This window comes from Podarcis bocagei, assembly GCF_964188305.1.
Source record: "Podarcis bocagei genome assembly, chromosome: 4".
Lineage (NCBI taxonomy): Eukaryota > Metazoa > Chordata > Lepidosauria > Squamata > Lacertidae > Podarcis > Podarcis bocagei.
In genome coordinates this window covers 41,936,737-41,963,646 of record NC_138128.1, presented here as the reverse complement: position 1 = coordinate 41,963,646, position 26,910 = coordinate 41,936,737, and the positions used below count along the sequence as shown (strand labels likewise).

General features: G+C 45.5%; 1 protein-coding gene across 2 annotated transcripts in view; it reads right to left on the bottom strand.

The window, feature by feature from the left end:
- The window catches only part of INPP5D (inositol polyphosphate-5-phosphatase D), a 69,654-nt gene that overhangs the window by 31,791 nt on the left and 10,953 nt on the right, over positions 1–26,910 (bottom strand). Inside the window, exons 3-7 of one of the 2 annotated variants that reach the window (XM_081191220.1) lie at positions 24,551–24,614; positions 10,703–10,853; positions 7,923–8,094; positions 2,040–2,180; positions 1,440–1,527 (exon numbers count right to left, since the gene is read on the bottom strand). In XM_081191220.1, the coding sequence (XP_081047346.1) occupies positions 1,440–1,527; positions 2,040–2,180; positions 7,923–8,094; positions 10,703–10,853; positions 24,551–24,614 (616 nt within the window). Of the gene's footprint in view, positions 1–1,439; positions 1,528–2,039; positions 2,181–7,922; positions 8,095–10,702; positions 10,854–11,971; positions 12,100–24,550; positions 24,615–26,910 lie in introns of those variants that run through there. The other variant, XM_081191221.1, reaches the window with a different exon arrangement.

Genomic DNA, 26,910 nt, shown 5'->3' with positions numbered 1-26,910 from the left:
ATGGAAGGAAAGTCTTGCCAGAGGAATGCAGAGGGCCCATTCAGATAACCTGCTCATTTAACATGCATCCTGATTTGCTTACACACAGGTTGGACCACACATGAGGATGCCAGGGATTGGATCCAGAACCTTTTGCATCTGCTTTGTGTAGTCTCCAACTGCCCTGAAAATGCTGGGACCATCATGAAAACCCTTAAGCCGCCATGGCTTCTCACTATGTCATGCAGAGTCCAAAAGGGGAAAGGGAGTGGGAAAGGGCAGGGGCAAGGGGAGGAGAAGGAGGTGGCCTGGCCCCTCGCAGTGGCAGTGGTCATAGCTGCCAACCGTAGAGACTACATTGCTGATGGAAGCCTCACAGTTTTAGCATATATCATCTAAGGTTCCAAGACATTTGCTGGTACAGTATTGTTACATACTCCTCTTGGCAACAGCCACTGGGGCAGTTCAGCCAGCATACCCTTTTCCCTATTCCACTGGCAGTACAGTGGTACCTCGGGTTAAGAACTTAATTTGTTCTTAACCTGAAGCACCACTTTAGCTAATGGGGCCTCCTGCTGCCGCTGTGCCACTGCCGCACGATTTCTGTTGTCATCCTGAAGCAAAGTTCTTAACCTGAGGTAATATTTCTGGCTTAGCGGAGTCTGTAATCTGAAGCGTATGTAACCTGAAGCATATGTAACCCAAGGTACCACTGTACATGTATGTAGGGGCTGCATGGGGGCAGCGGTGGAGCAAGCCAATTGGGTGCCTGGGGTGGGGTGCATGCCCTGCACCCAGGAGCAGGGCCAGCCCCCTATGGGGCAGGTGAGCCGGGGCAGGATGCTCTGCAGGGCCTCGGAGGAGTCTGCATGCCTCCTCCTACTTAGTGGCCCTACAGCTGAGGAGGAGGCGGCAGGTGGACCATTCGGGGCAGCGCAGAGCCTGCGGGCACCCAAGCCCCCATGTCACTCCCAGGAGAGACGCGTGGCTTGGGCGCGCTGCAGGCCCCGCGGTGAGTGCCACCCAGCATTTTGTCACCCCCCTCAATGGTGACACCCAGGGCGGCCCGCCCCCACCACACACACACTTCCTCTGCCCCTGCATGGGGGACACTGTTGTAGAACAGAATGTCTCTATTTTCATCTGACGAATGTTGGAAGGTATGCTATATCCCTTCCCCTAAAAGGGTGGTGAAAAACTATACACTGAGAGATGTAACAACAAACTTGCAGTCTTGGGCCTGAGGAACCTTGCTGCACTTTACCTTATAAAACTGAGAAAACAAATGTTAGCGCAGTGCAGCTGACCCTGCTCCAAAGCCTGCAGTGTGCTCCATCCCTTGGAGTCAAGAAACAAGTTATTTGGCATAATTATGCAGTAAGTGCTTTCCCACATCGCCTGCCAGTTTGATGTTCTCATTTCAACCTGCTCCACCTCCTGCCTCCTCCAGCAGATCATACCTGAGAATGTCGATGGAGCCCTGGAGGCAGCTGCTGGTCAAACACCATCTGTAAGGACTCTAGAGAAGGAAGAGTCCGAGACACCTCACTGAAAGCAGAAAGATATGAATTTGAGATTTGTGGTCATAAGAACCTCTCTGTGTAGTGCTAGACAGACAAGCTGTTGCTAATCAGCCCAAAGGAGTCTGCTAGAAATTATGCCATGCTGATTTTCTGTAGCACAAGCTGCAAAGGCCAGTCTTTAGAAACTTGAATTTAGTTCTAGGATGCGTTGCTAAATAAGCAAGAAGCTCTAAAAAAAATGCAGGTCTTCAATACAGGATGTGACTGTGTGGGTAGAACTGCAGAACTGATAACAAGAGTTAAGCTGATAGTAATTCCCATGTGTGCTCAAAAGGGAAAGGAACATCTATATTTGTCGGTCAGATTCTGCAGCAAACAGAGTAGTCTCCCACCAAAAGGAACATGGTTTTGCAGCAGGATTGCTTCAGTAAACTAGCCTTCAGGAAAGGCTTAACATACAAATTCTGTACACACAGAATTTCCCTGTTAGCTACCAGTCGAAATGTGCCTCCAGAGTCCAGACTAACTTGTGTTTACCTGAAAAGTCCTTTGCAAAGTGTTGCAAGCAATTTCTTCAGCTGAGGGAGATTCCAAGGCGCTTGCTGTACTGTCTCAAGATCACTGGTGACATGAACTCGCAAATAGTCCTGGATGAGTTTGAAGTGCTCTTCTGGAATACTGTGAAGGAAAGGGGGGAAACTGCTTGGAAGACCACTAAGGTCTTCACAATGACTGCGTGCTGCTTGCTGCCTGCTGCCCAGGAGGAGTCCCCTGAGTGAGTGCTTGTGGGCCCTGCTTTTGCCACTTACCATCTGGCTTGGGGCGGGGCCTGGGGCCTCATAAGGACTGCGTGCTGCTTGCGGCCTGCTGCCCAGGAAGACTCCCTGAGTGAGTGCTTGAGGGCCCTGCTTTTGCCACTTACCATCTGGCTTGGGGCGGGGCCTGGGGCCTCATAAGGACTGCGTGCTGCTTGCTGCCTGCTGCCCAGGAAGACTCCCTGAGTGAGTGCTTGTGGGCCCTGCTTTTGCCACTTACCATCTGGCTTGGGGCGGGGCCTGGGGCCTCATAAGGACTGCGTGCTGCTTGCGGCCTGCTGCCCAGGAAGACTCCCTGAGTGAGTGCTTGTGGGCCCTGCTTTTGCCACTTACCATCTGGCTTGGGGCGGGGCCTGGGGCCTCACAAGGACTGCGTGCTGCTTGCTGCCTGCTGCCCAGGAAGACTCCCTGAGTGAGTGCCTGAGGGCCCTGCTCCTTCCTGCCACTTACCATCTGGCCTGGGGCGGGGCCTGGGGCCTCACAAGGACTGCGTGCTACTTGCTGCCTGCTGCCCAGGAAGACTCCCCTGAGTGAGTGCTTGTGGGCCCTGCCTTTGCCACTTACCATCTGGCCTGGGGCGGGGCCTGAAGCCTCACAATGACTGCGTGCTGCTTGCTGCCTGCTGCCCAGGAGGAGTCCCCTGAGTGAGTGCTTGTGGGCCCTGCTTTTGCCACTTACCATCTGGCTTGGGGCGGGGCCTGGGGCCTCATAAGGACTGCGTGCTGCTTGCGGCCTGCTGCCCAGGAAGACTCCCTGAGTGAGTGCTTGTGGGCCCTGCTTTTGCCACTTACCATCTGGCTTGGGGCGGGGCCTGGGGCCTCATAAGGACTGCGTGCTGCTTGCGGCCTGCTGCCCAGGAAGACTCCCTGAGTGAGTGCTTGTGGGCCCTGCTTTTGCCACTTACCATCTGGCTTGGGGCGGGGCCTGGGGCCTCATAAGGACTGTGTGCTGCTTGCGGCCTGCTGCCCAGGAAGACTCCCTGAGTGAGTGCTTGTGGGCCCTGCTTTTGCCACTTACCATCTGGCTTGGGGTGGGGCCTGGGGCCTCACAAGGACTGCGTGCTGCTTGCTGCCTGCTGCCCAGGAAGACTCCCCTGAGTGAGTGCCTGAGGGCCCTGCTCTTGCCACTTACCATCTGGCCTGGGGCGGGGCCTGAAGCCTCACAAGGACTGCGTGCTGCTTGCGGCCTGCTGCCCAGGAGGAGTCCCCTGAGTGAGTGCCTGAGGGCCCTGCTCCTCCCTGCCACTTACCACCTGGCCCGGGGCGGGGCCTGACAGGCCTCACTAGGACAGTTGTTACTGCCGGAGAGGCACAGAGTGTTTTTAAAATGTTTTTTTAAAAATTTTCTTTGGATTTTTTGTATGTGGGGGGTGGGGGTGGGATGGATGTTTGGTTGGGCTTGGGGAATTATTATTTTTTTTATTTTGATGTTTTTGTAATTTTTACATTTTTTTTTGTTTGTATTGTTTTATTGGTTTTGTTTGTTTGTTTAAGGTGTTATTTTGTTTTTAGGGGGAGGGTTCAGGGCTGCCGGGGAGTGGCCCCCAGCCCACAAAATGGCTGGGGCATGTTCCACAGGGGGGGATGCACTGGGACAACCGATCTCAGTGATCACGGGTAGGAGGAGGAGTTACGCTAAGACCAGACCATGTCATTACAGAGGAGGCAGGTTTAGTCGTTGTCTGAGGACTATCCCTGCCTCCGGGTCTGGTCCTGTCCGGATGGATACTAGAATCAGCAAGGGATACCCACATGACCTGAAGGTGCTGCTGTGCAATGCCAGGTCAATGATTCGTAAGACCACTGCCATCCATGACTTGATCATGGATGGAGGATTTGACCTGGCATGTGTAACAGAGACTTGGTTGGATGAAGCAGATGGGCCTGTCCTTGCCGCTGCTTGTCCACCAGGTTTCTCTTACGCACAGCAACCCAGGTCATGTGGGCGGGGAGGGGGGGTTGCAGTGATTTTTAGGAAGTCATTAGTTTGCACCAGGCGTCCTATTGGGAAGACCCAGTTTTCTGAGTGCATGTTCTGGAAGTTGGGCAATAGGGGCAGTACAGGATTCCTTTTGGTGTACCGACCTCCCCGCTGCACCAAGGATTCCCTGCCCGAGCTGCTTCAGGTCGTGGCGGATGTTCTCCTGGAGACACCTAGCCTGGTCGTCCTAGGGGATTTTAACATCCATGCCGACACGACCTTACAAGGGGCCGCTCGGGACTTCGTGGAAAGCATGGCCTCCATGGGGCTGTCCCTGAATAAGTCTGGCCCAACCCATAGCCGTGGACATGCCTTGGACCTGGTGTTTACCTCTATGGATGTTGGTGATCTGACACTAAGTAAAAGCGAAATGAAAGAAGTGCCATGGTCAGATCACTTCCTGGTGCAACTGGACTTCTCTGCGACCCATCCCCTCTGCAGGGAGGTGGGACCAATTCGGATGGTCCGCCCCCGCCACTTAATGGATCCAAATGGTTTCCAGAGAGTGGTAGGGGATGCTTTATCCCATGTTGATGGCCTTTCAGCCGATTCCCTGGTGGCCCGCTGGAATGTGGAGTTAACCAGGGCTATTGACTGTTTGGCTCCGAAGCGCCCTCTCCGATTGCATGGAGCCCGGACAGCCCCGTGGTTTTCCACGGATCTGAGGGCAATGAAACAATCGTTGAGACGGCTAGAGCGCCGGTGGCGGATAACTCATTCCGAATCTGACCGGACACAGGTTAGAGCTCAACGTCGAGCCTACCAAGTGGCGATAGCGACGGCGAAGAAGAATTTCTTCACCGCCTCTATTGCATCTGCAGAAAACAGCAGCAGGAGACTTTTTCAGGTGGTTCACAATTTAGCGGAACCACCTGCAACATCGGGGCCCAGTACGGGCCACATGTTCTCCTGCAATGATTTTGCAAAGTTTTTTGCAGATAAAATCGCCCAGATTCGGGAAGAAGTAGACTCCACCGTGGGAGCAGGGCCGGGGCGGGAGAGTGCTAGAGTTCTGTCTAGTCAAGTTGAGTGGGATCAATTTCAATCTGTTACCTCCGAGGATGTGGACAGGCTGCTTGGACGAGTGAAACCAACCACCTGTCTCCTGGATCCTTGCCCATCCTGGCTTATAAAAGCTAGCCGGGAAGGACTGGGCGATGGGCTTCGTGGGGTGGTGAATGCTTCCCTCCGTGAGGGAGCCTTCCCAGACCCGCTGAAAGAGGCGGTTATTAAACCGCTTCTTAAAAAACCATCTTTAGATGCGGCCACGATGGCCAACTATCGCCCAGTCTCAAATCTTCCATTCCTGGGCAAGGTGATTGAGCGAGTGGTTGCTGAACAACTCCAGGCACGCCTGGAAGAAGCGGACCATTTGGATCCCTTCCAGTCGGGATTCAGGCCTCATCATGGGACTGAAACTGCCTTGGTCGCACTGGTTGATGATCTCCGGCGGGCTAGGGACAAAGGTGAGAGCTGTTTCCTAGTTCTGCTGGATCTCTCAGCGGCGTTTGATACCATCGACCATAGCATCCTTCTGGACCGTCTTGAGGGGCTGGGAGCTGGGGGCACTGTTATACAGTGGTTCCGCTCCTTCCTCCTGGGCCGTGTTCAGAAAGTGGTGGTGGGGGATGAGTGTTCAGACCCTTGGGCCCTCACTTGTGGGGTGCCTCAGGGTTCTGTCCTCTCCCCCATGCTTTTTAACATCTATATGAAGCCGCTGGGAGAGATCATCAGGAGGTTTGGGCTGGGTGTTCATCAGTATGCGGATGACACCCAGCTCTACCTCTCTTTTAAATCAGAACCAGTGAAGGCGGTGAAGGTCCTGTGTGAGTGTCTGGAGGCGGTTGGAGGATGGATGGCGGCTAACAGATTGAGGTTGAATCCTGACAAGACAGAAGTACTGTTTTTGGGGGACAGGAGGCGGGCAGGTGTGGAGGATTCCCTGGTCCTGAATGGGGTAACTGTGCCCCTGAAGGACCAGGTGCGCAGCCTGGGAGTCATTTTGGACTCACAGCTGTCCATGGAGGCACAGGTCAAATCTGTGTCCAGGGCAGCTGTTTACCAGCTCCATCTGGTACGTAGGCTGAGACCCTATCTGCCTGCGGACTGTCTCGCCAGAGTGGTGCATGCTCTGGTTATCTCCCGCTTGGACTACTGCAATGCGCTCTACGTGGGGCTACCTTTGAAGGTGACGCGGAAACTACAACTAATCCAGAATGCGGCAGCTAGACTGGCGACTGGGAGCGGCCGCCGAGACCATATAACACCGGTCTTGAAAGACCTGCATTGGCTCCCAGTACGTTTCCGAGCACAATTCAAAGTGTTGGTGCTGACCTTTAAAGCCCTAAACGGCCTCGGTCCAGTATACCTGAAGGAGCGTCTCCACCCCCATCAGTCTGCCCGGACGCTGAGGTCCAGCGCCGAGGGCCTTCTGGCGGTTCCCTCACTGCGAGAAGCAAAGCTACAGGGAACCAGGCAGAGGGCCTTCTCGGTAGTGGCGCCCGCCCTGTGGAACGCCCTTCCAGCAGATGTCAAAGCGATAAACAACTACCTGACATTCAGGAGACATCTTAAGGCAGCCCTGTTCAGGGAAGTTTTTAACGTGTGACATTTTACTGTATTTTTGGTTTTTATGGAAGCCGCCCAGAGTGGCTGGGGAGGCCCAGCCAGATGGGCGGGGTATAAATAATAAATTATTATTATTATTATTATTACTAAGGCTTATGAGCTTGCAAATGGGCAAAATATCCTAGTGAATGAGAGCTAGCGTGATATCAGACCTGAGAACAAAGGGGAGGGAGGGAAGCAGGGGAGGCAGCTGTGGCAGGGAGAAGGTCCCAATTCTGCTGCTTATCCTTTAAAAAATGATGATTTTTTTTCTAAGGAAGGGAGCTGTCGGGGGGGGGGGGAGCTGCCAACACCACTTCTGTAATGGTAACTCACAATCATATAGTGATTTTGGGAGTGTTCAAACTACATTTTCAAGGTAGGTAAATAATGCAGATAACAGGGGCAATAAAAAGTGAACAAAAAACTTCGTGCTGTAGGCAAGAATTAAAGCAGGGGCACCTTGATTTGTAGCTCAGTGCTGCACAGCTTGGTCCTATGAACCTTTACTCAGAAGTAAGTTGTACTGAGCCCAATGGGACTGACTCCCAAGCATGTACACAGACGACTGCAGCTGTGACCATGATGCTCCACCAGCTATTTATCTCTTTCTTGTTCATTACTATGTTATGTATGAGTAACTCCTTATACTGAGGGAAGGAAGGCGTCCTTCCTGTCTGCAACCCACACAAAAACAACCCTTCTAACCTTTTCCTGAGAGGACTCCCAGCCAGCTCATTTAGCTGCCACCTGCAAAATAATTTTGAGCCCCACCCTCTTATCAGGTGGCAGATTTTTGTGTTTGCACTATTAGGGTTGACAGCCTCCTGTACCTTTTATATAGGGACAAAAAAAGAGAATTCCACCGCATGCAACGCCTCCTGTTACTGCAGCATCTAGTAAAAGGATCTCCCTTGGGAGCCCTATTCAAAATGGCTGTGATAAGCAAAACACAGTAAAATACGTTTCTAGACTTACTGTTTCTACTTCCTCAAATAAATGAATGGCTAGATCTCACCTGCTGGTGTCTTGGTGCTGTAATCGCTGGAGCAGCGTCTCGGAAAGGGATGGTTTGCTCACTTCCACCATCTGGGCATGTTCATTTGGAGAAAGATCTTCTTTTGCCTCAGTTGCCAGAGGTGGTACTGACATGCTGCGTGGAGGTAATAGAGGCGGCACAGGTATAGGATCTGTCGCAAAGGGGAAGGAAAGAGTAAGATCCAAAAGCTCTCCAGCTGTCTTTCCATGCTACTTTTAAATGGCTTTTTGAATTTTCAGTTGGGTGCTATTCTGAGGGTATCTATGCTGTTTCTGTGTAAATCAACAGAATTTATGTTGGCTTAAACTAAGCCAGCATATGTTGCCCCGATGTTCTGAGCTTGGCAGCGGGAGAACAAACCTTTAAGAGTTTTACTTATACCACCCTTTGGGCTGGCCTAAGTTCTGCTAGGTTGCCAGGTCATGTGATAGGACTGAAAGAGCTTTGTAATAGGTGCAAGTCTCTCCTTAACCTGCCCCGCCCTTGCCACACCCCCAAAACAGTTACACCCATAGGTTCCACAGGCTTTGATTCCACTGGCTAAGCACTGGCTGAGCCAGACAGCCCAGTATCTGCCTATTCCAAACTCGCTCATCCTCGAAGATCTTGGGTTTTGATTGCACTGTTAAGAGGATTCAAATCCCCACTCAGCCATGAAAATCACTGAGTGACCATGAGCCAGTCACTGTCTCTCAAGTTTATGCCACGGGGGTGCTCTGAGGCATAGGAGCCAACTGCTAGGAGCCAAGGTCCCTTCGCCCCCCCCTAAAATATTTGAGGGGGCCAGCCCCCCCAAAGTTGATGGGCATTGCCACTGAAATGGTGTGCATGTACCACATCATGTGATTAATTATGCAGGGTGGGACTTACCTCCCCCCCCATATTTTATTCAAGTTGGTACCCCTGTTCTGAGGATACAAGGACTGGGGGAACACCCCATGTACTCTTGAGCTTCTTAGAGGAAAGGTGGGATATAAATGAAATAAATCATTTTACATCTCATGGTGGATTGACATCAGTAAACACACCCAGCAAGCAGTGGAAAAATTTACATCCTTGCAAAATACATTCTCTTGGGAACCAAATATCAATGAAGAATTCACAAATTTCACAACCAGAGCTAGTGCGGCTTTGAAGAGGTTTCATGTACAATGTACACCTTCAGACCAAAGTGGAAGTGTACAACCTTAATTATCAGCTTCCTTTCTTTATGCTTGCAGAGCAATCAAAATACAACTGGCATATTAAGAAACTGAACCATTTAAATTTAAGTAGTAGGTTAGATATTTTTTTTAATGATCTTGCTGAATTCTAATTATCAAGAACTGCAGCCATGGTTATGAAAACTTAGCTGGAAGCAATATGGCATTTTTAAAGTAGTGTGGTATTACTTTTCAGACTCTTTCCCCAGCTAACTTTGGTTGCTTCTGCCTTAGCTGTTTTGTCAGCAACTGCCAAGCTTCATTTACACACTTTTTACACAGAATCTAGATGACCCATTTTATGCCAGATTTTTCTGTGTTGTCATTTTTCAGACCTGATTTGTGGTGCTTGCTATCACTTTAGATGCAATAGCAGTGTCAGCATCTTCATTACAGACTGGCAAACTGTTACTGGGTTTTTTCCAGGACTACTGGGTTTTTTCCAGGACTACTGTGCCTTTAACTATATAAGCTTTGTCTTCGTGACTTCTGATCCTGTAACTGCTTTCTGTTCCATGAGGGCACAGCAATACTGAATTGCCTCTCAATTAATCAGTTTCTCTTCCTGAAGAGGGAGGGTGTGTGTGTGATTGAACTATTGCTTTCCAATTTTTTTATTATTCTTATTATTTTGTTTTAAAATGGTGAAATAGTAACTCAAGGCCCACATTGGTAGGACACATAAACAAAATATTAAACAACATTTGAAACAACTGTTTTAATTGCAGTTCCAAATGAGTGTACTGTATAAAAATTATGTTTTAGCAGTACTAAATGACTCTGGTGCGGAAGCTGCCTTCTGCAGCTTAGAAGCACAAAAGAACATTTAAAACTGAAGTAAGAAACTTTAATGAACAAAGAACAATGAGTGTGCTAAGTGAATGAGAAAAATTGGAATTAGGAAAAGAATTATAGATGCAACAAAAGAAAATTGAAAACGACACCTCTGTGGAAGTACTGAACTAAATACGCCTTTGTTATAGAGGATTTAAAATGCACAGCCAATGAACCTTAAATCCATTATAGGATATGTAGCAGCTTATTCCTGTTACTTAAAGCAATTAGCTGTTGTATAACATTATGTATTACCCTAAGCAATGAGTCTAAGCAATGGTCAAGAGGGCAGATATTTAGAAAATTAAGAACAGTTTAAGCTGTTGTCCTGCAAACCTGCAACAACAACAACAACAACATCATTGCCTAGACCTGCACAAAACTTGTGCAAGGTGAATGCAAGCAAGCAGCAAAATCAGGACATCTATTGAGCACCTAAGAGGCTGGTCACCATACATGATGGTAGACTACCTCTAATTCAGTGAGTCAAAATTTCTACTGGCATGGCTTATAGACTTGTGGTTCTGCCCACCTGCTCCTTGAAGTAAGTGTCTGTGTGTGTGTGTAAGAAAGACAGCCTTTATAGTGGGGCAAAGGCTAAGAATTTACAATTCCTTATTCAACTGATAGGTTTTATTGATTAGGTCTGGACAATTTAACACTGTTATTTCCAATAAACTGACAATCTTGGGAGCACAATCTTCTGTGTTTTGAATTTCTTACCCATATCCTCCTCTGGCTCCTCTGCTGCCTCCTCCTCTTCCTTCTGGACTGGAAATTTAAGGCTCCGGATCAGACCCATATTCTCTTTCTTGTAAAACTCTATCAAATCATCCAAGTTGTTGAAATACTGCACCGGAACACCTTCAGATGCCTGAAAACACCCCACAAAGCACAGATGTCAAATATTGCTAAATATCATTCCCACCAAAAGAAAGAGCATATAGTGGTGGAGAATAGTAAAATGAAAGCTCAGTCCGCACAATGCCACATCCTTTGTCATCTTTCCAATTAAGTCTCTGGCACTACAGCAGCTAGGGATGATCAGAAATGGAAACAGAAACAGCCACTGCCACAATTCACATGTTCTAGAGTCAGGAATGGAAATAATGCAATGAATACAAGCAGTATTTGTTATTGTTAATTTTTTTTAGTCCATAAATGTTATGTAACCAATTATCTGCAGTTTGTTAAGAGTTGCTCTGTGAGGGGTAAACTACAGTGCCCAGAATTCTTTGAGGGAAGGAATGTGTTTCAAATGTCCTTTAAAGGTATGGTCTGTGTGTATGCAGACCAAGCATGACTATTATCAGCTATAGCCCATTGCCTCCCCAGGAACAGTTTTAAACAATGGGCAGGTGGTTAACTTACTTACATACAGAGGAACTCTGTCTTCATAAGCAAATAGCAAGATCAATAGTGTACCCCTCTGCCCTCTTTCGTTGGAAGCATAAAGCCCCATTAAACTCAATGGGGCTTATTTCAGATGAGACAGGATTGCACTGTAGGTACATCAGACCAGACAAGCACTCCTGTGTTTCAAATGATACAAACCTATGCAAAAGCTTCTCTTCAGATGAGTCAGGCTACATATACAACATATCTTTGCATTCATTCTGCAAAACGTAATTAATTTTGTAGCCAAGAGGCACCATCCATATGAAACCTTAAAAGAATTGTCTCTCAGACTTGTAGAAACTGAGTAGCTGCTTTCAGTGTGTGAAAATAACTTGCCACATTTCTTCTGAAATTACTGGTTCAAAAATATTAACCCTACTTAACCTTCAGTGCCAATCCCTTTCCCCTTTACATTGGTTCATCCCTACACAACAATAGCTTGTAGACTGTTGGCAAAAGCACTTTGGGGGATTTTAACCGCGACAATATTTTTTCTAGCACACATTCTTGACCTGCTTATGGTGTGTGTCTCCTATATCAATCACTGCAACGGCAGCCCATCTATTACGGAAAGTAGGGTACTGCTCTACCAACCTCAGCCAGTCCCCATCTATCTTCCTTTCTTCCTACTTATCTTCTTCCTAGTCTCAGTGTTACCCTTGTAGAAGCGAAGAGGATGGGGACAAAACTAGAATTAGTTTATTCTCTCTCTCTCTCTCTCTCTCTCTCTCTCTCTCTCTCTCTCTCTCTCTCTCTCTCTCTTTAAGGCCACATTCACACCATAAATTTAAAGCACTGTAATACCACTTTAAACCAATTAAACAATTTAAACAATTTCCAGAATTCCCTGTAAGCAAGATGGACTTTTAAGAGAATTGTAATTTTGTGACAGGAATAGGCATCTTGTAAGTTAACAACCCTCAGCACCCTTAACAAGCTGCAGTTCCAAAAATTCTTTGTGGGGAAGCCATGACTGTTTAAAGTGGTATCATGGTGCTTTAGAAGAACAATATGAAAGCAACCTGAGTCTGGCTCCACCTCCTTTTTGGGCTCCCTGCCTTGTACCCTACCAGTCACAATGGGCACCAGCCACCCCTGAATTCCCACCCCCACCAGAGAGATCAGTCCTTCCTCAGTATGGCTTGGAGACTGGAGTGCACATAGCAATATTTATCCCATACAGACCCAGTGAAAATACCAAAAAGTGCTATTAGTGTCGTCAGGGCTGCAGCAAAATCTTGGGGAAAATATTGATTACATTTAATATAAACCATCTATGTAGGAATGTGGGAAGTTGAGGAGAAAAGTGAACAACATGGATTCTGGCTCTGGGTGTTTTTACTTTTTTAAATTTAATGAGGAACAGAAGTGGAAACAAGCAGTGGAAGCAGAAGTGAGAAATGCACAACCGCAGAAAGCAAGCTGGGATGACGGCTGAGGTCCATGAGAGTCACTATCTTTAGTAGTCAAAAATCACAGTTTCAAAAGACAGTCTCTTTTCTCCCCCTCTGCTCATGTTTGAAATGCAAGCCCAAATATATGGGCACAGCACACTTGCTCAATGTGTAGAATAAGGCTTAAAGCTAACACAGAGAAGCAGATCAGGGGGAATTGCTTCACTGATGTGTTTTAAGGTCATCTAGCCCAAGTAAGCCAGATCACACCATCAAGCACATGGCTTCCATCAAGGAATCCTAGGAACTGTATTTTACAGAGCTGTAATTCCCAGCACCCTTAACAAACTAGAGTTCTCAGGATTCTCTGGGGAAAGCCATGTGTGTTAAATGTATGTTTTGGATGTGATATGACTTACTTGGGCTAGCCATGTGTGGATCACTATATAACTGTGAAGGTCCACACTCCTTACCTGCATAGGGATGCAGACATGCATAGGGATATTTGCCACATGGAGCTGGGAGCCATTAGCAGAACGCACTGATTGGCAACTAAAAAAATCTCATCATTGCCCACTCCCAATATGCCCCTCTTCCACCACATCATGCCTACTAAGAGCTCTTCAGTAGCAGTCCCAGGTTTCCAGCTACTTACTGTGTAACACCCCCCTTTCTACATGCCACGGTTTGCTCTCCAAATTCCCCAAATGCCAACATTTGATTCACTGGATTCACTATCCATTATCCAGACCTTTCAATCTGACTTCAAACCGGGTTTTGGTACAGAAACTACCATTCAGTGCAGATGTAAAATGCATGGCTCCACACATTACACCACATGCCCCCCCCCACCGCAGAATCTTGGGAACTGTAGTTTGTTAAGGGTGTTGGGAACTGTAACTCTGTGAGGGGGAAACTACAGTTCCCAGGATTCTTGGGAAAATATATGTGCTTTGAATGTACTTTAAATGCATGGTGTGGTTCTGCCCTTGTGGTCACTGGATGGATGGCAGGGGGAATTCCACACTCTCTGTATCATTGAGACCTGCACTGTAAATTTTAATAGAATGGGGTGGGGAGTTGAGGTGTCCACTAGCAGCCAGTTTCCATGGCCCCAAATATCATCTCTGTGGAGTGTAGCTAAACTGCCACAGACATGATGCTGTCAGAGCAGGACAAGACTGAAGTTAGGCTTCCCCTTAACAGAATAAGCAGGAGGGATCCCAAATGCAGCAGAGCTGTCATACAACGTTCTGAAGTGAAGCAATACACATTAACTTGTAAAAAAATAAAAAATCCCTCCCTGAGTAAGGCCACTGAGTTTAAAATTATCTTACTGCACCACAGGCCAGAGAATGCACTTTAGACCTCAGTAAGCCCCTTGAGCAGAACCCCAAGAGCTGGAGAAGTGAGATCTCACCGAAAATAGCTGTCATAGCCACTGCTTCGCAAGCACTACCCACAACTTATATAAAGGAGGCTTTGGCCGAGGGGCCTTCGGTGGTGTCAGGACAGTGGTGGGATGGCAGCTTCCTGTTTCACCTCAGGTGGCTAAAAGGGACAGGCAGTCCCTAGGTGCAACAAGCTCCGCTCCCTACTGTGGGTGGGAAACAATGAGATAGCATTTGATTGGAAGTGCTCATGTGTGGGTGAACATGCACAAAAACGCACATGCGCATTAGTCTGGTGAGTGTGCGGCCTCAGTGTGTGTTTGAGTGGGTGAGGGGGAAGGACCTATAGCTGCCTGTGAAGCAAGGAAGCTGGGGGGTTGGGAGAGAGAAAGCTGTTGGGGAGGGAGAAAAGGTTATGCAGGCCCTGCTCCCCCGTCCCCTGCCAGGTATGCTTTGTAAACATCATTTACTAAATCTAAAAGCCCTGAAACCCACTCTGGGCAAAGCAATTCCAGAAGCCTATCACAGTAATGTGACCTTAAGATGGGACTTGCAGCTGGAAGAAAAAGCTGTTTCCCAAAATACAAGCCAGCCGCAAGTTTAGACTATTTTAAATGCAACTTTGCGGGTGGAAAGGAAAGTGGAACTGAATGAGGATGACAGGGGGAGTGTGAGCTTTGTTAGTGTGGCTGACAGCAAGCTGTGCTCATTACTTGTACCGAGGTTTAGCTGTTCCTAAAAGCCAATGTGTCGAAATCTCATGTTCATCTTCTACAAAAATTCTCACTAACAGCAGATGAGGTAAACCTGTTTCTGGGCTGTACCACTGTAGACTGGAGGTGCCAGTTTTCATGACTGAGTGCACGAAAATGTCCCTTTAGATAGAAACCTAGCTTTCTAGAAAGAAGTCTAGGCTAGAAATCTTCCCTTTGACATCTAATTTTTTGATAGGGAGGGGATTTTTGTATGCAGGAAAAGTCTGTCATATGAACCCCCGACCTGCATGGACAACCTGAAGTGGGCACAGACGGGAAGCATTTTTTACCTCCTCTGCTGTTCATGGTAATTGGGATAAAACGAAACACGATGTTTCCTCACAGTGCAAAAACAGTACCAGGGGCTGGGGGAATGTGATTTTAACTGGGACCATAACCGGGGTGTGGGTTGGTAAGAGTTAAACTCTTCCTCCCTGTCCGCTGTGGCCCCCAGTGCTCCTAGGATCCAGCTGTGATGACTACTTGCATTTTTTTTAAATGCTCACATTAAAGAGGGATATAGGCAGCTGCCTTATACCAATAAGACCATTGATCCATCTAGTTTAGTACTGTCTACACTGACTGGCAGCAGCTCCCAAGGTTTTCTGATGGGGACCTTCCCAGCCCTAGTTGAAAATGCTGGGGTTGAAGCCTGGACATTCTGTGCATGAAACATATACCATACCTCTAAGCTACAGCCCTTCTCCATTTTAACATCATATTTAATCTGGGCCTGCTTTAGTCTCAGAGCTGCATTCCCTCCCTTCCAAAGAGCAGATGCCCATGGGGGGCAAGGCCAGAGGCAAAAAGTGGTCTGAGCAACAGATGTGCCTCCCATCTTTGCGCATTAGTACCTTTTAGCCATGCAGAGGTTTCTATCACCCACGCAGACAAGTTAAAATGTATTATCACAGTTCAAATATACATTCTAGCCAGGTGATAGCACAGAGCAGGGGTGGTGAATTGCCCGGGGAGATGAGACATAATCAGGGGAGGGTCTCAAGGGCCAGATCAAGAGGCTTGGAGGGCCACATCAGACCCCTGCTGTTCCCCTCCACTGCTTCAAGCCTTCATCAATAGCACTGAGTCTATAAATAAATAAATATATAAATAAGTCTATAAATAAAAGGTCTATAAATAACATTTTTGTTGGTAATTTTCTTCAGCTCCAGAGGTTTGTTTTTTTAATGCAGTAAGTGTTTCTTTAAGGCATCAGTTCCAGGGTTTTGGTTTTATTTGGGTGCAATGGTAGTGGGGACACTCTTATTCCTAAGTCCTTATAGAACACAATATTGAAGACACAAGCCATTGAGATCTTAGAGAAAGATAGAGAATGCAACAAACTCCCTTTTGATTTTGTTTGGGGACATAATTTACAGGCAGTCACATTAATCTATCAATGCTGGTGCTGTTTTATTTCTTCAGGTATTCACAATAATCATGTTCACAGGATTGTGTGCAACAAAGCTGTACCCTTAGTGCAATGATTTCTACCTGAACAATAGGAGTTCCTCTCCCATTCCTCTTCCCATGCCACCCCAGCTCCAGAGAATTCTATTCTAGTGGTTCCCCCAACCCTCTGGAGCAAATCTGAGGTGTGGGGTGCATGTATGGGGAATGAAGAGGGAGAAGTCCCATTGCACATGGTTTGGGTTTTTTTTGCTAGTGGGAGGATTTTGTTGGCTACAAACCATTGTTTTCTACTAAAATAAATTGCATGTCATAATCTTCTATCATTTTCAAATTTCCTGTTAAGAGTACATCATGTAGAATATATATCTTAGCTAATTTCTCTTTTCACGGTTTCTCTAATATTGACGATTACCATCACTACCTTTCCTTTTCCTGACATTAGAGATGCCCAAGGGGTAGCCACATGCAGCTGTTGTTAGTGGTACACACTGCATTTCCTCCCCATTCATAAATGCCAGAAATTTGCTTTTAAAATAAATGTTTTTCACAGGTTTCCAAACAACATCCCGTTGTTTATGAAAATGTTCTAGTTGCCCTGGGTTACCAGGAAAATGGGTGCTTGCATGCTTCTGATAAGCACCTAAAATTTGAAAATAAGCTATTTAGAACACTCTATTCTGTGTATGCCCTAAAACAGTTATGCAGGAGACTATGCGTGTAGTTGAAAAATAATTATCTGCCAACATATGCATTATAGTACAAGCGCACAGCATTTACGGAACATACCATGCCGACATTGTCTAAAATACTGTACTTAGGGAATGGGTAATTAATTTTTAAAAAACATACTGTAATTAAATAACACATGGTACTTCCTCTTTCCAACAAGTGTTGGCATAAAGACAAGTAACACCACTCTTTGCGTTTTCAAGCGGTTCTGTCATTTGAAAAGCTAAAATAGCAGTGGGGCGGGTTTTTTGGCATGCTGTTAATCTGAACTCCTAAATGCAAGGCATGAAAAGATTTATATGTAGTAACAATAGCTGTAATGCACAGTGACATATGTAATCAATTGAATCTCCTAAAAGACAGAAGCATCTTCCGAAAGCACTTTGAGATTATTTACACAGTCAGTATCCAAAGATTATTATTGCAAGATTGTCATACTGAAACAGCAGCCTAAATCTACATGAACCAGGAAAGTTTGAGCTGTGCAAGGTTTTCTTTTCTTTAGTATATCTATCCCTAGGCCCCAACTGCACTGTGCATTTAAAGCACTATTCCATGACTTTAAGCCAGGGGTCCCCAAACTAAGGCCCGCGGGCCAGATAAGGCCCAAGGGACTCGTTTATCCGGCCTGTGGCGACCCCACCGCCAGCTGCTGCCGCCAGCTCTTACTGGTGCTGCGCTGTGCGGCTCCCACTTCCGGGTCAGAGGAGCACCGGAAATAGCTTGTGCACATGTGCAAGCATTATTTACGCATGCACAAGTGTTATTTCCGGTGCACAACCAGGTCAGAAGAGGCCCGTGCACATGTGCACAAGCTATTTCTGGTGCTCCTCTGACCCGGAAGTGCGCCAGAAATAGCGTGTGCGCACGCATATGGGCACGCGCTCCCCCGCCCTCCAGCCCGCCACACAATCGGCGCTGGAGACACCGCCCGAGCCACGGTAAGTTTGCTGACCTTTGCTTTAAGCAGTTATGGCTTCTCCCAAAGAATTCCAGGAACTGTAGCTTGTTAAGAGTGTGGAGAGTTGTTAGGAGACCCCTGTTCCCCTCACAGAGCTACAATTCCCAGAATTCCCAGGGATTGATTGTTAAACCACTCTGAGAATTATAGATCTGGGAAGTGAATAGGGGTATCCTTACAATTCTCAGCAAAAAAAAGTGTAGAAAATGCATACAATTTTAATGCATTTTTGGTGCTTAAAAAACGCCCCCACCAAACCCAGGGTGGAACAGACCTATGATTGAGTGTATTCAGAGAGGACTTCCGGGTTAGCGCGATCGACTAATGGCGGATTCCCTCTGAGCTCCGGAGGGAATCGGCTCCGTAGGATCGGGTCTTGCCGCTGCAGCGACGCGGGGACCCTTAAAAATCACAGGCGGGGAAGCCTGTGAACCTGGTGACTCGGCGGGCACCATTTGCGCCCCCCGACCCGTGAAGGAGCCTTTTTAAAGGCTTCGGAACGGGAGACGGGGTGAGTGGCGCGGTGCTGTGAGTCGACTGCTTCTCCTACGTAGTGAAGCCGCATGCCATGGTCGGAGAGCGCTGACTTCTTCTTGTGAACAATTGGACTCTAAAGCAGCAACCAGTGAGTAGTATGGAAATTGGACTTTCAAAGGAAATTTTTTTGTTGAATTAGGCACGATCGGGGAAGGCGTAAACAGGAAGTCAGTCTCCCCGTCTTATAAATAACCTAAAGCAAGGACTAACTAACTAAGGTCGAGAGGATTTTTTCCTTCTTATTGGGCAAAAGATATTAATTTCACGATTTGGCAGTTTAAGTAATTTTTACTGGAGGACAAGAGTTAATTTTTGGAGCTGAAGTGTCACCCCCCACCCGGACCCGGGAGTGATCCACGAGAAAGCCTGTTGGAGAGATATTGAAGAGCTTGACAGCTGTCAAACTAGCTGTCAAGACGGAAAAAGCGATCTTTGTTTTCTGTCTCTGCTGGATATATTTGTTACAATTTGGTTATATTTTGTTGAAAACAAGGAAGAACCGATACAACTAACTTGATTTTTGGATTTGAACTGGATGGAATACTAAGTAACCAAAATCCCTCTAGAGGGGGTTTTGGGACATTACAAGAATGGCTGAAGGAGGGAAAACTCAAGCTAAATTGGACAGAATTTTCTTTCTCTTGGGAAAGTTACAAGGCCAAATTGATGTTTTGGCTACTAACGTTGCAACCCTGGGCTTAACAGTAAACAAGTGCATTGAATTTGATAAGGACTTGATCCAGGAAGTTCATGCAGCTGGACAAGAGGAGAAAGTTGAGAACTTTGAGAGTGTGGAAAAAGAGACATATGTTGCTTCTGAGGAAAGGGAAGGAGGAGATGTGGTGTTGCAGATGACAAAGGAGAGCCAGAGTCCTGACATGATGGCTACAAAGGAAAATAAGAATTGGATGATGAAAACCTGGTCCAAATTGGAGACTGAAGAATGGAAAGATCTCTATATGTGGAGATCTGAAGATACAAGGATTATAAATTTGATCAAGGTGAAAGCTGGAGCTTTGGGGACATTTGGATTTGAAAGGAGTAAGAAACAAGATTTGGGCTCCACTTTTAAGTATGGTGGTCTGGCTGGAGGAAGCATTGTCCCCATTGGATTAGAGCATCTCCGAGATCTGGTGTTTAATATTAAGGACTATCAAAAAATCCGGCAGAGAGGAACTGAGAGACAATTAAGGGCCTCGGATGTGAGATCTCCAGTCTGATAGCAGACTAAGACTGATGGACATTTGTTGGGGATTGAAACCGGGAAAGGGGACGGGGTGGGGTTTGGGGATCCAAAGGGTGTATAAATATAATCTGTTTTTTTCTTTTACTCTGTTTTGATATCAGTATGAAAAGTGGGGAATTCGTGGAAATGAATTTGGGTCGACTTTAGAAAAAAGGATTTAAGAATGAGTACTGAGGTATAAATTTTGAGGTTTATAAGGTAAAATTGGTTTTTTAAAATGAATTAAGTATAAAAAGGTTAAAAACTGGGGATAAGAACTTGTTGAATTTATAATTCGAATGGGAATATAAGAAGGGGAGGTGTGGGGAAGTCAGGGAAAGATGTTATAGAAAATAAGGATTGCAAATTGTATGTGTTTTTAATTTTTCTTTTTGTTTTTTCTTTTGGCTTTTTAAAATGGAAAATTTCTAATAAATATTTATTTAAAAAAAACCAGAAGTAACACAGAATGCAAACAATTTGATACATCTATCCCCAACTGACATATAGGCTCATGGCGAGAAAGGCAATCCTCTTTATATTCCTGCCTTGGGTCATGCAAATCTTTAAAAGCCAAAATCAGCCATGCATTCTCTTTGGCCATTAGCAGCTCACTATGTTCTTCTATGGAGCTGTGCATCACCCACCAGAGGGATGGATCCTACTCATCTTTTACATGGATATTTTCCCCAGGCCGCAAGAGAGATAAGCCAGGGGATCTTGGTCTTGCTGTGAGTAGGTGAGTTTCTCCACTCACTTCAGTTCTCCTTTGCTCCTACAGCATGTAAGCAAATGTGCATAAATGGTGGCTGCGTAAAAAGGCTTTCAAATATGACATTTCCAAAAATGATGGAACAGAATGCCAATACACATAAGCTGAAAACTGAATGAACTCTTGGTTTTCAATACTGAAATTATGAAACTGCTTAACACAGTGCTTCGGGCTCCCTATGGGAGCATAACAGAGTTGTTTCCAGGTGTTTGTGCTCATATGGGCAAATATTGTGAAATGGAATTTCTTGCTTGCCTGGGCGCCATATTACATTTGTCACCATGAAGGTGTGACAAGAGAGAATCAAAACTACTTGCTTTAACAAATAATAATGGTGTGAGTCAAGTCAGTTACTGCTCCTACATACTGTAAGGTTACATAGAGTTGCCATATTTCAAAAAGTCTTCGAGCTACAGTGGTACCTCGGTTTACGAACTTAATCCATTCTGGAATTCCGTTCTTAAAGCAAAACTGTTCTTAAACCGAGGCACGCTTTCCCTAATGAGGCCTCCCGCCACCAGTGCCCTTCCACTGTTTGGATTCCGTTCTTAGACCGAGGTAAAGTTCTCAAACCAATACACTATTTCCGGTTTTGTGGAGTTTGTAAACCAAATCGTTCTTAAACTGGACTGTTCTTAAACTGAGGTACCACTGTATTTTGAACTATTATTTACGAGAATCGACAAAAACGGCACTGTTAACATGGCTTGCCATATGTCTGGAATTTCGTGTACATATAGTTGATTTCCGCTCAGACACTGCTTTTGACCACAGTATTCTGTGTATGTCCAGGAAATTCTGGACGTATGGCAGCCCTACATTATCTCATGTCAAACAGCCATCAGCTGTGTGCAGGATAGGTCACATAATTTTTAAGCAATGGAAGGAAAGCTTCCTAAGGTCATTATCAGATGGTTAGAACAGCAAGCTAGGGAGGGTGGGCTGGCAAAAATTCCAGTGCAGGAACTGGCATACTTCCCAGTATAGCCCTTATTCCCATTTCCACATAGAACTGACACTGGAGACCTGACACTGTGTCTCATTTGCACAGGAAAATAAAATAAAATTCTGTCTATGACGTCTGCGACAAGGCCAGTTGCAGGAAATACAGGATCAATTCCAAGCTGCCATACTAATCATACTAGGGGAATATACTACATATATCTGCACAGACAAGGAGGGGGGAAAACTGGTGTGATTGTTGACTGAATCTTTTTACTTAGGAGCAAAATTTTATAGCTGTTTTGTAAGTTATGTTCTGTATGTTTTATATTTTAATGTATTTTGGTTGGTTGGTTTGTTTATTCCATTTGTATACTACCTTTCTGCTAAGGTACCCAAGGAAGTTTAAAGTTTAAAAATACTAAAATTAATAAATTGGAAGGGCCATAGCTCCATGGTAGAAGGTCCCATGTCCAATCTCTGGCATCCTACCTAGCGGATGCTAATATTGATATGTCTGCAAGACCCTTCCAGGACTCTCATAAAACATCAGTTACAACGGCTGACTTCATGGCTTTAGCATCATGCTATCTTTCTCTTTACCTTGTGGCTATATAGCTCAGTTGGTAGAGCATGAGACTCTTAATCTCAGCGCTCATGGTTGTGGGTTTGAGCCCCACAATGGGCAAAAAAGATTATGACCTTTGTGGTCGCTTCCAACTCTTTAATTCTATGCTTCTATGCTCTTACCTCCCTGTGGAGAGGCATGGGGTTGAATTTATTTATTTTTTACATAACTGGAATTAGTGCGCCTAAACCTGAGTTATTCAGAACATTCATTTGGAGAACTCTCTCTCTCTCTCTCTCTCTCTCTCTCTCTCTCTCTCTCTCTCTCTCTCTCTCTGTGTGTGTGTGTGTGTATGAGAGAGAGAGAGAGAGAGAGAGAGAGAGAGAGAGAGAGAGAGAGATATCCAAATAGGTTCTGCACACAAGCTCCATTTATTACAATGCGACTTGCAGCCTGGCCCTTGTTAACATGCGGCACATTTCTTATGTTTTCAGTGGGGACTCCAACAGGAAAAGCACCTTCATGTTTATCAGGCCCCATCAACTCTCCAGTAAGCTGATAGCTTCTAGTGTGATAAGAATGCATAAGCATCCTACAGTTTCAGCTTCATCTAGTGAGCAATGAGTCACAGTTGCTGGGCTGCTTTCGAACTACGCACTGTGTGTCATCGATTTCCTGTTACACAGAGTCCCGACCTCAGAGGTGGAGCAGGAAAAAAAGTGACCAGATGCGCAAAGCTTTCATCAGTCTGTGCAAGGCCAGAAACTACTGTGGAATCTTGAGGTCAGGAAGTGCTGAAGGAGAGCAAAATCAGAGCCCTTTCATGCCAGGAATGGGAAGGATATCCTTAGACGACATTGGATGAATGAAGTGCTTATGAATAATGCTGGGCATAAAAGGCCCAGCATTCAAGTGTATGAGCAGCCCAGTCACATCCCTGCTTTAGGTCAAATGATGGAAGAAGAACAATGCATGGCAACAGGTAAAGTAGTTTCCCATCTCACATAAATGGACCAGACACCTTGAAATAAAAAATAAAAAAATAATATAATTTTCCCCTTTACTCAATGGGATTGCCCTTAGGATGTGCCTCAGGCATTCTCCTTCCCCCAGAAGACTCACTGAGCAGAAAAGCTGGATTATATAAAGGCCTTCCCCAAAGGGAAGAAAATGCTGCATCTGGAAATCAGAGGCCAAGTGTAGTCAGTGGTTTCTGATGTCCCATGTTGGGGAAAAGGTAGGATTGTGGATGGTTCTACAAGGAATGGTTGAAAGGATTGTTTGTGTTTAGCCCGGAGAAGAGAAGTTTATAGGCTTACACTTACTTATTTTAGACATTTATATGCTCCTTAATTATTTGAATTTCTAAGTGGCATGCATAAAAAATAATCCACAGAAAATGGGAGAATAAAGCAATAAAGAATTATCAAAAGACCAAACGCTACCTTAAAATACCAGCTGGAACAAGAAAGTTTTAGCCATTCACCTGAAGGTCAGCAAGGAGGGTCCCTGCTGTCAAATCTCAGTTGGGAGTTTGGGCCCAATTCACTGAATGCATGGCTTCTGGTAGGTATGAGCTCTGCACCTGAGCCATGGGAGACCACCATCAGAGAATGCCCTAAAGGTCTCGGTGGATCAGCAACAGGTGTCCCTTAAGATACCCTGGATCCATACCATTAAGGGCCTGGTTAATTTATACAAGAATGTTGAACCTGGCCTGGTAACATATGGGCAGCCAGTGCAAGCTTTTATGTGCTGGTGATTGTCTCTCCCCATCAACAGTCTAGCTGCAGCATTTTGTCCAGTCATAAAGTCTTGAGGTTACCAATGCATGAATCACCACAACTGGGTGATTCCCTGATAGCAGTCTTTCTACAATCACAGAATTATAGAAATGTAGAAGGGACCCCAAGGGTCATCTAGTACAACTCCCTGCAATGCAAGAATGACATGTGAAAGACTGTCCTGCAGAAGACAGAGCTGTTTCACAGCAGAACATACTGCCTCAGGAAGTGATGGGCTCTCCATTGCATTATGCACTGAGCAGAGAGTTAGACTTGGTGACCTCAAAGGTACCTTCTAATTCCACGCTGTGCAGTAGAGTGTAAAATGAGACTGCATATGGCTTTCCTGAGCAATCAGCAGCATTTATTGCATAGCCTTGGAAACATCTCCATGGCAATCAGCCGCCCGCAGTTAGGGAATCCACTGTGAATAAAAATACCTAGAGCTACTGACACTAGGGCAACAGTGCACTTCCACTGCACTCCTCAACATTTTGTTTACCAACATACCACTCACTATTGTCTCTGGTTAGTATCCTATTTGACATCCCTCTACAACACGAATGGTAAATCTGTAGCCCTTCAGATGTTCTTGGACTAAAGCTGCCATCATCCTTGTCCTCCCTCTTATGATATATTTCTCATATAAGACAATAGAATGTGAAACTAAAGTGCCATATTTAGCATTAAACGAGGGCTTACCTGGATAACTAGCTTATGTTCTTTATTTGGTAGAATCCTGTAGGTATACACACAGTTCCGATACCTGGGACACATAAGAGGAGAGGATGTTAGAAGAAGAAAAGGCAAGTCTGGCAAGATATGTTGATCACAGTGTTTATTGTTGTGTTGATAGTCTGTAGGGGTAGAGAACCTGTGCCTCTCCCAATGTTGTTGAGCTCTCATCAGCCACAGCCAGCATGACAAATGATCATGGCTGATGGGAGTTATAATTCAGCAATGTCTGGAGAAACAAAGGTTCCCCGCTTCTGGTCTGAAGCATACACAGCCAACTTGATCAGTCTGAAAACTTTATTTTTATTTTCCCCTTGATATCTAACTGCCTTGCCTCATTCCTGGCTCTTGAGGTTGCAAAAATAAGCTTGAAAATGTCACATCGATACGTAATCATCAGGAAGGTTGTACAGTGACCCCACATTTATTGTGTTTTCAAATGTCACCATTATTCAAGTCCATCTTGAGATTTCAAAGGCTGTTTCTGGGATTCCAAAATTCTTAGTATACCTGGAATATTGAGTCTGAAGGCCTAATCAGACTTTACAAGCTACAGAGCTGTTCAGTATTTCTCTTTCTCATTTCCACTGATAATGCCTAGTGTTATATCAAGTAAGAGTGGATGTCATCATGTTTCTCCTATGCCACAGATGACAGTTAATGAACTGAGCTGGGGACAAGGAAATGTTCAGCAAGCTGTTAGCAGTAAGAGGGGAAAAGAGAGATGGTGTTGGAATGGCTCCATATGTATTAGTTTTAACATATTTGAGTTTTAACATCTCGTTGGCCTGGAATTCTATGGATTGGGGCTTCCAGGACAGGTGGAATGGTTTCTGGCTTGGACTTGGCATTTATCTCTCTCCATCCATTTCCTTCTCTTTTAAATTTTCCATTTAAAAAACATAACCTCTAAGGGCTTGTGCCTTTGATTGCAAAGCTATGATGCCCACAGACATGGGGCGGGGGGGGAGAGCAGGTTTCCATCATATCAAAAAGTGGAATTAGCAGAAAGACAGATTACCAGTACTTTACAAAAATCCACCAAAGAACCTAAGACCATTTTTGCATCCGCCACTTTTTTGGCCATGGTCATGCTTAAGCATAAAAGTATCAAATCGCAATGTCACTTAGGACAGAAACCGCTGTTTAGCAAGGAGAGAGGAGGTTATTTGTTTCAAAATGGGAAACTAATCTCTTATGCAGCAGAGACATACATATAATTGAAAAAATGTCTGTGGTTGCATCAATTCTAATCAAAATACTAGCTGTTGAATGTGCCACTTCTCATAAGGTACATCATCTGTCTCCAGCCATAATCACATATTTTGAAAGACACTGTCTTCTGCAAAATTTTTCAGAGGCAAAGCAGAATTTCTGCTGAGAATGACTAGCTGTTCCGTAAGAGACCATGCTATTTGCTTCTTCATCACTTCCAGAAAATAAGAGCAAGCAGATCATCTCAGGATTTGTCAAGACAGTTTTCAGAAATGTCATGGGAAAACATTCTACACATATATTTCTCCAACACTGCTGCTTTCCCAGTGTGATCGAAAACAGAGGCATATCCACCAGGATGAACCCTGAAAACAAAGATCCCCTAAAAGTGAAGTCTGTAGTGGGTTTCACTTTCTGAGACATGGGTAAAGAAAGGGCTTCTCACACAGAAAGCATATCCACACTATACATTTAACGCACATTTAAGCATCTGGCTGCCCCCAAATAATCTTGGGAACTGTAGTTTACCCTTCACAAAGCTACATTGATCAGCACTTTTAACAGACTACAGTTCCCATCATTCTTTTGTGCTTTAAATGTATGGTGTAGATGTGGCCTTAATACCCACATGAACCATAGCAGACTATGCTTCTCCCCCTGCTCACTACTAGAGCACTCCCATCTATCTGTGAGCTGCTGAGGTAAATGAGGGGGAAAGTATGGAAGGGTCTGTTGCTGTATACACTGGGAGGAACTAGAATGGCATTAAAGACGTTTGGCTCTTTCTCTGAGGTGCCTAATAATAGGAGAGCTTAATTAAAACCTCTGGTTGTTGAAAAGGAAAGGGCCAGAAGTCCTTTGGATAAGGAGCTATGCAGGGGCTAGATGAAAGCCCCTAGTGTATTTGTGCTGGTGCTTATTTTCTATGATAAACTCATTTTGCTGCTGCTTCTTTCTTTTTTAAAAAAACTTCTATAAATTCAAGCATTCTTTTTCTTGCGATTCACTGTAAATCTCTGTTTATGATTGCCTACTATTAATTATTTTATTGCTTAAATGTGCTTTAATGTTTTGCTCCACTCAGGAGTTTATGTCGTTGAATGCAGCGGGGC